The 13,588-nt window shown below is 41.8% G+C and overlaps 1 protein-coding gene and 1 long non-coding RNA gene across 2 annotated transcripts; one reads left to right on the forward strand and one right to left on the reverse strand.

Moving 5' to 3' along the window:
* Nucleotides 1–3,833: 3,833 nt before the first annotated feature.
* Nucleotides 3,834–13,179, forward strand: DIPK1C (divergent protein kinase domain 1C). The gene is made up of 3 exons (XM_010708693.3): nt 3,834–4,782; nt 8,096–8,260; nt 8,964–13,179. The coding sequence occupies exons 1-3, from the start codon at nt 4,072–4,074 to the stop codon at nt 9,177–9,179; spliced, it is 1,092 nt and encodes a 363-aa protein (XP_010706995.1). The 5' UTR covers nt 3,834–4,071; the 3' UTR covers nt 9,180–13,179.
* On the reverse strand, nt 6,581–13,224 carry LOC116216457. The gene is made up of 3 exons (XR_004159220.1): nt 13,138–13,224; nt 9,394–9,506; nt 6,581–7,681 (listed from the first exon to the last, which is right to left on the reverse strand). It is a non-coding gene; the product is annotated as an uncharacterized LOC116216457 (long non-coding RNA).
* Nucleotides 13,225–13,588: the final 364 nt, after the last annotated feature.

Here is a 13,588-nt window from a genome sequence, read left to right on the forward strand (position 1 = left end):
GAAAGGGAAGGAAAAGGGAACGGGAAAGGGAAGAGAAAGGAAAGAGGAGAAAGGAAGAGAAAGGAAAGGGAAAGAGAAGGGAAGGGGAAAAGAAAAGGGAAAGGAGGAATGCTGATGGAAATGAAATAGTCTGCAGCAAGCAAGCAAGTATTGCTCATAAAATGCCCTGACGTCTGTACTATAGAGGAGGAACAGTGGCTGACAATGCTGTATTCATTTGCGTTCTCAAGGTGTGCAACCCCTGGTCCTCCCAAATGGCATTAGAAAGAGATTATCCTTCTAGTGGAATGGTTAAAAGATGAGCTCAGCGTCATCATCAGCCAGAGATGGGTCTTTATACACCTCCCAATCACTGTGTGAGTCCCACAGCTGTTCGATGTGCAGTTGGTTGGCAAAACGATCTGGTAGCTGTGGTATCACACCTCTTACAACGTAAAACTGACTTCCAAGGGAAACTACATTGCCTGTCATCTGTACCATTTTCAGTAGGAGATCAGAATATGAGTTATTTTAGACAAGTGGGTGAAAAATTGCGTGAGTATATGCCCTTGTAAGTGGTATTTCTAAGGATTGACACCCATCTTCTGAGTCAAATGTACCATTATGTGGATGTGTATTATTCTGGGATGGCCCAGGAAGCCCTGTGCGTTTAGCAGAGGTGAACTTAAGCTCTTCATAAGACTGCTTCCTCTTTCCTAAAACCAGTCCCAGTTTTGCTTATACTGGACAAACTAAATCGTACAGTGATCAATTTTCTTTTTCTCTGGAGGAGTTTGATGCCTCCCAAACCTTGATCAGTATTGTATTTATGTAGAAGTACATGATAAGAAGACAGAACTCAAGCCCCATATATATACACCAAGTGATGGTGATACAGTAAATTATATAAATTAATGTAAACTCGTGGCAAGGTTTACATTAATTTAAACTTTTACCTGAAATTAATCACAGGTTTTTTTATTAGCTTATCTTGGTATACTGAGGTTATGAAAAATTATGCAGCCAAATTAAGCAGAAACAGATGACAGAGTCCCACTTCTATTTGCATTGTTGTGTTGTAAAGCTGCTTTTCTATATGGCTTTTTGCTTAGTATCACTTCCATATTTGGGGTTTAAAAGTCTGATACTTAGTGGCGTTCAAAGGGCGCCCATTAGGAAGATTTAAACTATCTCAACAGATCTCTGAGTTCAGCCATTAAGACAGAGATGTCATTGTGGAGGATCATTCCTAGATTTCTTTGAACTCTAGTTCTCCTTTTTGTTAGCAGTCATTGTGAGGAAGTAAAATCTTGTATGGTGAAAGTTGCAGTTGGTGAAAAGGTTCCTGAGCTGGTAAATAACAGAGGCCACCTTTTTGTTGCAGGGTAATCTGAATTACCTGTCTAAAAGTTATCAGTCCACAAAAATGACTTTAATACACACTAATACACTGGGGAGCAATGCCATCAGGATGGAAGACTGTCCTGTGAAACTGCATGACCTTGGAAAAGGATGTGGGGATCAAATAATTGCTTCAATATGAGCTATCAGTGCAGAATGTGCCAAAAAGGGAGATAGGAGCTCTGAATTAGTCCTGAAGTGAGAAGTAGGGAAGGGCAGTTACCTTTGCAGTGCTAAACCATAGCATTCAGTTTTGATGTTGGTGCTGCTAAGATGGATGGGGGAAGACTGGAAGATTGGAAAGGAAAGATGGTGTGGGAGTAAAAACACAAAAATGATCCAAGGGCTGAAAACACAGTGATTATAGTGAGGCGGTTGAAGAACTAATCTTAAAGCATTATGCATATGGCAAAGCATAAAACCCTGAGCTGGAATAACTGGGCTGAAGTACTGAGGATGTGAAGTTGAAGTCAGTCTTTGCTGACCTTCGAGGTTATAATGTCCAGGAAAATGGAGACATTTTTAAAGTCACTGAGTGACTTTAAACTCAACTACTTGCTACATTCTGTGAGTAGACACTCTTGAAAATTGTGCAGAGTGCTCAGTTGCTTTTCATTATTTGAGGAAGTCTTTTTGAAGTTCTTGCTTGTATTGGTGATCAATAGAGGATGATACTTGAAGGCTAATCTCTGCTGCTTAATCATTATAAGAGTAGGAACTCCTTGGCTAATTTCTCTTTGCAAACATTGCACAGTTTCAGTATAAGAAGACTCAGAACTGTTTGTCAGATACTGGTTCAAATGGAACAGCAGACAAGTCCTGAACTGCAGCCGTGTTTAAAAATGACTCAGTTCCTATGTCTGGGAAATGTGAGACTATTTTTCCAAACTGCTTTTTCTTATTATTGCTGTTACGTATGATATGGTGGCATCACAAGGAAACAAGCTTCATGTTCACATTTGACTGCCGGTCTTCTGGGCTTGTGATCTACTAGACACGAGATGTATGTGCATTTGGCCTCCTAAGAGTTAATGTGGCACAGTAAAAATGTCCACAAGGGCAGGAGTTCGCTCACGTGGGCCCAATTACAGGACTGAGTCCTCTATTCTCAATTCTGACATAACAAGAATTAGGTTATAGTTTTCTCAACAGAAGAGCAATGATTTTAAATGTAATTATGTTTAAGCTCCAAAACAAAACATATTTCCTACTTAAAAAGGGAAAATAAACTTGTATTGCATTCATAGAAGCAGGTTTTCACAAACAAGATCATTGATCTGTGTGCTCTGACAGCCCAGGGAGTCTGCCAGGGAGACCATCCTGTGGTTCCAATGTGTGAGTTTCACAGAGGTACATCACCCTGGACTGAAGGAGTTCACTTACATGGCTGCCCTTGCTGGCATTGGATGTTCTCTTTTGGGCTGTGAGAACATTGCAGTGTATACTCTGTGCCTGTCTGAGCTGTACCCAGTGAGCTACGTTAGCCAATTTAACACCATTTCCTGCATCATTCCTGGATTTCGGACATAATCCTGCACCCGCTCTCCAGTGTGATTTTTAACATAGGCCATCAGAATGCATTCCTTTGGTGTAACACCTCAGAGGCTACTCTGAGAAAATACATTGCATAAATTTTATGCTCATGTTTCCTGTTTATGTAACGGCAAGTTACAAATGAGGCGGGGGTCAGGCAGCCTTCTCGCGAGCATTCTTACGTGCAGCAGGAGCTGCCAGCTTGTTTCAATGGAAGTTTAAATGCCAGAAAGCAATGAAGAAGGCTGACGCTGTCAAGCCGCCTCCCAGCTGTTTGGCTTTCTTCGCCACCACAGTCCATTCCCCATCCACCAGAGACCGCTGATCTTTGCCCAAAGTAGTCCCTGCAGCTGCGTTTCTGAATGCCCACAGGAATATAGGAACGGCCTACACTTTTGGAAGTGACGGCATGGAAACAATTATGAGTTTAGGGAAGGATTGGTGAGGGAAACCTTGCAATTCTTTTACAAATTTGCAGTGACAACTATCAAACAGCAGTTCCCAGGTTACAGTGGACTGCTTTCCTCTAATTTTTAAAAAAGTATCTATGCAGTTCATATAAAATGTCACAGGGACAGTGATAAGTACGTATGAAAACTGGGCAAGTCATTTTGTTCAACAACATCTATATATTTAAAAAGAGGTTTGGAGCATAACCTCTTTGTTTTGAAGCAGTGCAGGAGGTTCTTACAGCTTCATTCAGGGTTGAATGCAGAGGTGACACACAAAGGACTGCTGAGTGTCCCAGCAACCCAGCTACCCCCCCCTAAGGCCTAAGTGGAGATGTCTATGTTACACTGTGCTGAGCCTTCCAGAGAAGTCCTGAGTTACACTGGAAGTCATCTCATATATCTTAAATTGTTACGGCCCAGAATCTCATGTAGCACACCTAAATATGTTGAAAGTTTGTCCCACTGAACTCCCATGTGGTGAAAACTTAAGAAGTAACCTGAAAAAAAAAAGCCTGCCCTTTTACCATTCCCCATGTCTCTGTTTTGATGCAAGACTCCCCACAGTAAGAGAAGTCTCTAGAGCCTTCTGAAAATCACCCAACAGCTGTAGAAGGTTTGTGCTTCACAACTACTATGGTCCTCTCAAGCTTAGAGCCTTAGAACCTTCACTGATTTTCTGATGTTCTCCTAAGCGGTCCACAGGATTATGAATATGAATGTTCCTTCTCTTTCAATCCAGTGCCTTGACTACAGCAGTGGAGCCCTGACTGGCGACCTCTGTGAAGATCTGTGTGTGGCGCAGAAGCTGGTGTACAAACACTGCCTTTACTATGACAGAGGTAAGAAGGTCATCCAGGCTGACTGGAGAGGCCAGCCCATCATCCTGAAATCCAAAAAGGAAATCTTCTCCAGCTACCAGCATCTCAGTGTGCTGGATGAGGTGGAAACACAGGATATTCCTGAAACAGAGATTCTGCTGATGGTAGCCTTGGAAGTAAAAAATGTTCTGGGGCTAGAACTGTCTAACAATAGCACAGGGCCCCTGTGGACAAGGAGGAAGGGACCACATTGGAAAGCGCAGGTGGCCAGCATGTGGTCCTTGATCCAGCAGGAAGAATACATTTTCTTCAGTTTGCTGCAGGACTTCAGCAAACATGTGCTACGAATTATTGGCTCTTGTGGACATTTCTATGCCGTGGAGTATCTTACAGCTGGACATGCCTGGCACAAAACTCTTTTTCCCTTGGAAAACATAGTAGGTTCCTCCCTTGCTGGCCGCAAAAGCAGTGTGGGAGCCATCATTGACATTGCACTCAGCTTTCTGGACATGGTGCAACATTTTGATAATGATTTCTCTCATCGCCTACACCTGTGTGACATCAAGCCAGAAAACTTTGCTATCAGGCATGATCTTACGGTAAGCTGGGGCTTTGGGGTTGAGTTGTGGATATTTGAGGTTAAATTCTAATCTGAAAGTGGCAGCGTAAAAAATGACAGTTCCCTTCTCACACAGTTTCCCACCACGTTTTTGCAAAACAAACATTTAAAGGTGACATGGGAGCTTCTTCACTGCTTTTCCTCTTTGTAATTCGTGCAGCTACTTCAGAGCACTAGATCCTGCTGCTTGTTTTCAGGACTATTTATTCAGTTCTGATTTGTTTCACCTGCTCAAATGTATTGACATTGACGGGGTTGTATCCTTTGGATGTGATGATGGATGCCTCCTGAAGGCAAGGAAATCTGGGAAGCTTTTAATGAAGCTGTAACTTGAGTCATGGTAATTGTAGTGATGCTGAGAGCTGATGCTAAGGCTGAGTCTTCTAGTCTGACACAAAGGGAACTCCCTGCATACAAACATATGCATCTTTCTGCTTTAGTCTTCAGCCTATTCAATATGGAAATGATTCCAGGATGGTGACATGAAAACCCTTGGTACTGTTACTGTTTGATTTTTCATTATACAACTATAACTCAGAGGTGAATAGCTATACATTTTTTCTAAGTGGTGATATAGCACACCACCATGTTGCTGAAAATATCTTGCATTTATTCTGCAGATGGGAATTCCGCCAATTTCAGTGGGAATTGTGTGTATGGATTGGAGCCACTGCGTAGTTTTTGAACCAGACTTGCAATTTGCGGTGACATTGATGGAATTTCTGCGCTTTGAATGAATATAAAGGGTTTTCAGGAAGTTGTATGCTGTTATCAGAACTCACAAACACTCAAGTCTTCAGAGTACTCGAGAAACATAACCTAAACTTATAGTCATTAAGAGCAATTAGAATGATTCCCCTTCACCTTCCCTTCACTTACATTGTTTATTCAGGTGCAGTACAGCAGCTGAACAGGGAATGGGTGGGGAACTATGGCAAGAAACTGAGAAAAGCATGCCAATGCTTAAACAGAATGGAATACGACAGAGGTTCTTCAAGGCAGGCTTTACCTATCTTTTTCAGTTATGCCAGGATATAGCTGCATGTGAACACACGCTAGAGCATCTGTTTTACTACCTATTTAGAGAAAATGAGATTTCATTTAGAAGAAGAGAGAGAATATTTGATGTGATTTCCATTACAAGTCCTCCTGGTGAGGCTTGTTTCTCCAGGATTCTTCCACAAGTTCTGGGGTCAGAAGAGACAGCAATCACCTTCTGGTACAGTAAAGCATTCTCAGTTAGCATTTTCTAGGAGAATTAATTATAACAGCAACAAAAACAACAAAGTAAGCCATTGCTCACACATGGTTCTCCCAGTTGCACGTTACTTACAGCCCATTATGTGATGGTATCTCCTATCACCCCATTTGGCTGAGACGAGAGGTACATACAGCCAGAAAGTTGAGAAGGACAACAGAGATAGCTTCTGCTGAGTAACTGTGGGAAGTGAGTGAGAAGTAGAAATTCTGGGCTGTGTTGTCACTTGTCAGAATTGGGACACAAAAAAGGCAGCTTCTCTTTATTCCTTCCTGTCTGTTTGAAGCAATTTTTTCTTGCTTGTTTTTGTACTCTGTATAGGATAATAATAATAAAACTCCATAATAGTACCATTGTTACTTATCTTAGTAATGAGACTGCTAATGCTCAAAGAAATGCCTGGCATGCAGTAGTTTTGAGAATTATTTTCAAATGTTGGGAATAGCTCTCCAGCCCTCATTCCAGCCTTTGCGTGCTGTTCCTGTCGTACAGGAGGGTAGAGACCACTACCTTGGTAAGTCATTCTGAGGGCTCTTTTTCCTAGCAGAACAAATGACAAGATTGTCAAAAATGCACAGTTGGCAGAGAGCCACAAGGAAGTTTGTGCAGTGACCAAAAGACTGGGGAAATTCCGCACAACTTTTGGTGCCTCTTTGCCCTGTTCTTGCACCAAATGCATCTTGGCCAGATACAAGAAACTCCAAAGAAGTAAACATCAAAAGTGCAGAAAGCTTAGGAAGATAAAAAACAACCAGCCTGTTGAAACGTGTGAATCTCCCTAGGCTACATCATGACTATCAAGCTCTCCAAAAAGCTTAAAAATAGTCAAGTTTTTAAGTTATGCCTCATCACCTTAAGATTTTCCCTGGGGAAAGAAAAAGGAAAATAAATAAATAAATAAACAAAAGCATAACATGAAGATTAGACCTTGCTCTTTTGCCTGTGGAAGGTTTGCTTGGCCCTCTACCAGACCAGACATCTTTAGTTCCTGGAGATGATCCAGCTGGTGCTCCAGCCACAGTGTAGTGTCACATGTTATTTAGGGGGCTGAATCTTAAAAATGAGATTATCCTTCGTGCCCACGTAACTCTGCTTTGCCCAAGTCTCAGATGTTTCCCTACCTGCAAAATTATTTTGGCCCCTACAAGACTCTCTGAGTGAAGGTTCCGAGTGCTAAGTGCTAAGCATGGCTTTGAAGTTGTGCTGATGGCTGCATTCATAGCACCATAGGGTGACTGTTTTCACTGCGTTCACCCACAGTCAGTCTACAGTCAGGCAGCTGCCATCACCTTTTTGTCTTCCCTCCTTCTCTTGCTGATTTCTGAGGTTTTTTGAAGTGAAGTATCCATGTGTGGAGTGACATTGACAGAAATTGAAACTCCAGCCATTCAGTCCCGGAATGGTTTCAAATCTATCCCAGGCAGCAGCACAATAAATGACTAAAGTTGTAACTAACAGTCCCAACTTCCCCGGGTTTAAGCAACTACAGGTATCTCTTTCTACAGCTGAACAGGTATAAACCCACCAAATGCAATGGCAGGTTTGGAGGAGCCATGCCATTTGCAGGTAATTCTGTGCATCATAGTGCTCCTTTCCGCAGTGGTAAAGTCACAGGCTTAGTCTGGAAAGGCAAATTGCAAAATGATACCATCTGGCCTGTGGGTAGACTTGTGATATCATATAATTAAAAGGTTGAGCTGCCATTTGCATAAATTGCAAAAACAAGTAAATCAGTCTTCAAGTCGGATAGTTCTGGTTTAAGGCAAATCAATCCAGCTGACCCCAGGGACACATACTGTCCACAGATAATTTTCTCTTTCCTGCTGTCTTGAGTATTGGCTGTTTTTGTTTAAAATGTGATATTCATAAGACTACTGCTGCTCAGTTAAGCGAAAGAAAGCTCTTTCATTGAGATCCCAGTTCTCTGCTGTGCTCTCTGCACAGCATTTCCCAGAGAAAGCAGCAAAAGAATGCTTGCTCAGTCCTATCCACAGCCTGTGCTCTGCCTGTTTTGACGGGTTGTTTTGATCCACAGGTGGTGGCTATTGATGTGGATATGGCTTTTTTCGAACCCAAAATGAGGGACATCCTTGAGCAGAACTGCACAGGAGATGAAGACTGTAATTTTTTTGATTGCTTTTCAAAATGCAATCTGAAAATCAGAAGATGTGGAGCGCAGAGAGCCAATAACAACTTGCAAGTGAGTAGAGACAGCTGCTTTATGCTTCCCTTTCTTTTAAAATCGTGTTGATTATAAAACGTATGGTATATGTACTAGAACACTGTGCAGTGCATGTAGACACATTTTTAAACACAGACACTTAAGTGCCAGTCCCATTCAGAAATCACACCCTGGGATATGCAAGCAGACCATTTATTTGTTGTCTTTCCATGTAGGTGCTGTTTGCCCAGTTCCTCAGATAGGAAGTTGGCAGGAGTAGGGAATTTGTCATTACTGCCTCCACTAATAGTGAAGTCCACTGTAAGCAGTGGAAGGTTATGGCTGTGATTCTCTGCTCTAAAAAAAATGGAGTATGTAGATGAAGTGGAGAGAGAGGTCCATAGAGTATGAGGCCCTGGTATGAGCTATCTTATAATTCACTCAACTTGTGCTGCTGCAACATGCTAATTCAAGCACAAAGCCTGGAGAAACACAGCTTGGCTGTGCTTTGCCTGTTTCTACCCTCCCTACCCTCACCATTTCTTATGCACAAGGGGATGCCTCAGCTAGAGGATAGCCTCTATACAAGTTCCTTTTCTTTATCTTCCTCTTTGAATGGCTGGATGCATTATGGGTTCAGCTGATACAAGAATAGAGACATTTGGCTACAGTCCCAGGGAAGCAACAGGGCATTAGTTACAGCTCCTGCAAGACAGCAATCTGCTCTTTTTTCTTCCCTCAGGTCATTTGTGACAAAATATTCCGTCGCTGGTTTTCTCCAAGTCTCAGAGGACCATTGGTTTCCTTCCCACTGCAGCCGCAGTTGCAGAAGGCTGTGCAGGAGTGTGCAGAGCTGGGACACGTGGATGCTACCGTGCACCAGAGAACTCTGAACTCTCTCATTGAATTATACCATCTGCTTCGGGTCAGCCAACAAGAACTGCAAAGGGTGGAGTAGATACAGAAGGCAGAACTGCAAAGGCCACATCACAACTACTGCTAATGGATGCTGTACGTGAGGCAGCCTGTGCTTTCTGTCTCTCCTCCATCCCTCCTACCCACTGTATTACATTCATAGCACGTAGTTTTCCAGCTATGCAAATGAAATTCATGACTGCAGGTGCAGCATGTCCTGTTAATATCTCTTGAAATATGAAATTGTTTTACATTACCTGATTTCATTCTTCTTTATTTTCCTGTATTCTCCATCGACGTTCAGCGCATCATTTGCCTCCCTATTTAGATTGCATCTGTCTGAGCGCATGCTCCGAGTTATTAGCCATTTCTGTAGGGATGAGATGGTACTTTGAATTTGAAAATTGGAAGTGCAGCAGAATTAATATCAATCATTAACAAGATGGTGGGATGGATGTGGATAAATACATGCAAGATGTTTGTTTTTCCTCTCATTGTAGAATAAGGGTTTTAAAAGTGAAGACTAAGTCTTCAGTATCAAAAACCAAGCTCAAACAGGGAAACATACTGTCACATAGAGAGCTGCTTTTGTACAAAGCACTCCATTCTGATGTTCCCAAATGGTGTATTACATTACTTGTGCCATAGCTAACTTTCTAGGGAAAAAATTATGTGAAGTTACTTAGGGCTTTACTAGAGCAAAATAATTGTACCCACGTTTAGTTCCAATGTGAATACTTATATTCTGCAGTGAAGAAAATGACACTGACTCTTCCTGAGTGAGCACAAGCCCTCAGGCACTTGAACATCAGAGCACTTGGTAAGAAGCACTACTTTGCCAGATAGCAGAATTGCCCAGGAATGCCAACAATCTGTCCTTTGCACTGAACAATATCGAGACCTTGAGATTTCTTACTCTGTATTAATTTTATAAACAGAAGGAAATTTTCAGAAGAATTCCTGATCTTGCAGTTACAGAAATAAAGGCTCCTAGATTTCTGTAAAAGCATTAACCTTCCCTTTCCAACTTGGTAGCAGGGGCTGGAGAATCTGACATACAGGTTCAGAAAAAAATTGCATGTATTTAGTATCAGAAGAAGGTAATAGACCTCTGAGTTGCTTGTGGTATGAAGACCTCACAAACAAAAGTAAACCAACAGCCTGTGATGGCCCTCAGCTCACAACAGTTCTTCAGTATTAAGACTGACAGTAACTGCTTTGTGGATGTGAGACACAAAATAACAATCTTTTTTATCTGTATATCCCTCAGCCTTACCACATTCCTGAAGTGTGAGAGCACTAATTTTACATAAACTCTCTATTTCTGGGCAGCAGTGATCCTTCGCAATTATGTTCCCAAAGTGATGGGCTCATCAGACCATCACTTGACCAGAACAATGAGACCTACTTAGGAGACCTTGACACTTACCCAAAAGTAGCTCAAATTTTCAAACTGGTATTAGTTAAAAACAAACAAACGAAAGCACTATTTCTTCTAATAAATTGTATTTTTAAAAGTCATTCAAGTACTGAAAAGCTTGTAGAGAGGACAAGGTCAGCTGTCTTGCCTGGGGCTGTTCTGAAGGCAGCGTGCTACTCATCCAGAACTAGGACTCCAGAGATCCTATTTTAATGAGCTGTCTTCAAGCCTGTGCCTCTCCTCTAGCCTGGGAGACAGTATTATAAGGTCATCCTTTGCCAAAGCAGGAAAGCAGAACAAAACAAGGCACACAAATTCCAGAGCAAGTCCCAGCACAAAGCGATGAAGATGACAGAGGAGAAACTATTGAAGGAAAAAATGGTATGAAAGGGTTGAGAACACATGATGCGTCTTATGTAGAGAGAAGATGAATAGGAAATAGGAAAAAGTACATTTCACTTTGTGAAGACTTGGTATATGAGGTAACTTTGAGTAAAGTGGGGGAAGTCTTTGGAAGAAGAGACTGAAGAAGGACATGGTGACTCTTCAGAAACAGAAAGAGGATGATAAAAAGAGTAGGAGTGAACTGTTCTGTCCAAATTTTCTTAGTGGATTTGTCAAGAAATGAGCTTAAGCCGATAAATAAATGTTAGTTACAGTCTCTCTAATAGTAAGAAACAGTGGACCTATGGAACAGATCATTTGGGAAAACTTCAATCTCCATAACTAGCAATTTTTAACTGTAGGCCAGAGCGAGTGTTAGTCAGGAATGATGTGAGTGTGGTTTTATCAATGATCCTGCCTTGACGTAGATCTGGTGCCTTTATCCCTAGGTACAGTGATTCTGTTATTGCCAGATCACCTTTGTGCTCTTGCAACTCCTTCACAAGGGAACAGACACTTCTTAGACACAAGGTGAAACAAAAAAACAAAACCCATAATAAAACGTAGTGTAGAAGCAAAATGCTGGTGGAATGTCACTTTGTTCAGAGGATTCCTTCTCCTTGGCTTGGATTTAGGAAGGTAAACTGCCTTTGACAGCTTTCTCCGAACTCTTTGGGACTTAGCTGCAGGCACCACTACCTGACAGGGACCTCCTTTCCCCACACCATGCACTTTCCCAGGTCATTAAGTTTCATTCCTTCCTTTCATGATACTGAGAACAGTCCTCACAAACAGCGCCTCAGAAACCCCTCAATAGAACACAGTAGGATTATGTGTACACGGCTGGGTTGTGAGAGTGAGATTTGCTTACACAGTCAGCTCTGGCTGGCTCTGGTGTACCTTCAGCAATGAGTGCAGAGACAGGGAAAATCTAAGAGTCTGATTTTCCAGTGCCTCACGCACCTTGCAAAGTTAATCAAACCTGGTAAACCATTGGTTAGAAGGTGCTCCTTTCTGACAAAGCTGCTTTCCTTTTGCCTTAGCATTGATGTAAAGACATAACCAGCTGGCTCAAGGGTTTGGCTGGGTCAGGTGGATGCTGCTGAATGCCCTGCCAGCTGTTGGGCCCTGGCTGTTTTCCCACTTCATCTCTGCATCCTGGTTATGATGCTAATGTGGGCTGTGATAGTTTCTGCTTGGTTTCTCACTTTCAGGTATCTCCAGTGCTGCTACTCCTTCAGATAAAAAATGATTCCTTTTATATAGGTTCACTAATAGCAATTGACTGTACTGTAAATGGCCACTTAACACAACAATTCCGTTCCCTTTAAGTTGATATCAGCCCCATCTCTGTGCCTGGTCAGTCTGTTCCCAAATCCTTTTCTCCCTTTAAAAGTGGCACTACCTCTTGATTCATTTCTACCTCTTGCTGTACTCATGCCTTACTCAGCAACTTTCTACCAATATTTATGGCTCTCTGTGAAAGAGGAATGACATTAAGTCATTGTTTATTCCTTCTTTGCATCTTGGTTAATAGCAGGTGTTTCAACTCCGCAAAAATTTAAATACACTTATCTGTTCCTACAGTTTACAAGAGCTGAATTCAGTTGGAAGCTCATTTAATAATCTTTAGGAAAACTAAATTCAGCCCTTTTCTCAAGATTCTCATGCAAAACTTCTTCCTCAATGCAGATTTCTGTCCTTCTGGTATAGCATCCTTTTCAAAAACATCTGCAAGCCATAATCATGCACCAGGGTGATATGAAACAAAGCAAAACATGTCCCAAAGGATTTTCCTGTTCTCCTTTGTGCTTCTGGGGTTGACATAATGGTGACTAACCTTGAACAGCAGGTCATTACCGTAGCCACAGTTTTTCATACAGAGCCTACCTAAACCCTAGTGGGAGTTTGCTGGACCCCTTTCACTAAAAGCATTCAGATGCATTGCTTGGGGCAGCAGTAGGTGCTAAACCACTTGTTTGGGACAGGGGAGGAAGGAAGGGAAGCTTTATTTCCTTTCAACTAGAAACATGGACTGAACAAAATGCTTCCAAGTGGTGAAAAACAGGATCAGGATGTAGAAGTAGTTAGGGACACTGCACTGATATTTATTTTTTCCTGTGGTGAAAAAACATGGACACAAAATGCTCTTTTAATTTTCAGAACAAGAATTGAAGCTATATACCATGCTACCTACCTTTTGGCAGATCATATTGTGGTACGCAATTGGGTTGAAGGTGATGAATTTCAGCTTATAGTGAGTATCAGACTGTGACATCAGAACCTGGTGCTTCTAGTATCAGTTTCCACATCTGGACAAGCAACTGTAAGAAAAACCATAATCACTATCTGTGGAAGTGTGAAATCAGCTTAGCAATCCTGGCAAATGCTCTCAGAAGCTCAGAACAGATGAAAGATGAAATCCACCTGTAGGAGTGCTTTTTTCAATAAAAGTGATAGATGTTTATAAATGACAATATGGTGAAATGTTAAATCCCTAGGAAGGTTATTCTCCATAATCTTACGGGGTTCTTTCAAGTTTGATGAACAAATACCCTGCCAGCCAGGCCCCCTGAGCAGCAGTGATTGCTGAGCTCCTTGAAAACTCTGGGATTATTTTGTCCTTCTGAAATATACTTCGAGCTTTT

This window comes from Meleagris gallopavo, chromosome 3 (genome assembly GCF_000146605.3).
Source record: "Meleagris gallopavo isolate NT-WF06-2002-E0010 breed Aviagen turkey brand Nicholas breeding stock chromosome 3, Turkey_5.1, whole genome shotgun sequence".
NCBI classification, from domain to species: Eukaryota; Metazoa; Chordata; class Aves; order Galliformes; family Phasianidae; genus Meleagris; species Meleagris gallopavo.

What these genes read in the sequence shown, in the direction of transcription:
- DIPK1C (XM_010708693.3), top strand. Translation starts at nt 4,072, where the DNA reads ATGAATATGAATGTTCCTTCTCTTTCAATCCAGTGCCTTGACTACAGC. An exon ending in CTATCAGGCATGATCTTACG is followed by an intron (nt 4,783 to 8,095) that starts GTAAGCTGGGGC and finishes TTTGATCCACAG; the next exon opens with GTGGTGGCTATTGATGTGGA. An exon ending in GAGCCAATAACAACTTGCAA is followed by an intron (nt 8,261 to 8,963) that starts GTGAGTAGAGAC and finishes TTCTTCCCTCAG; the next exon opens with GTCATTTGTGACAAAATATT.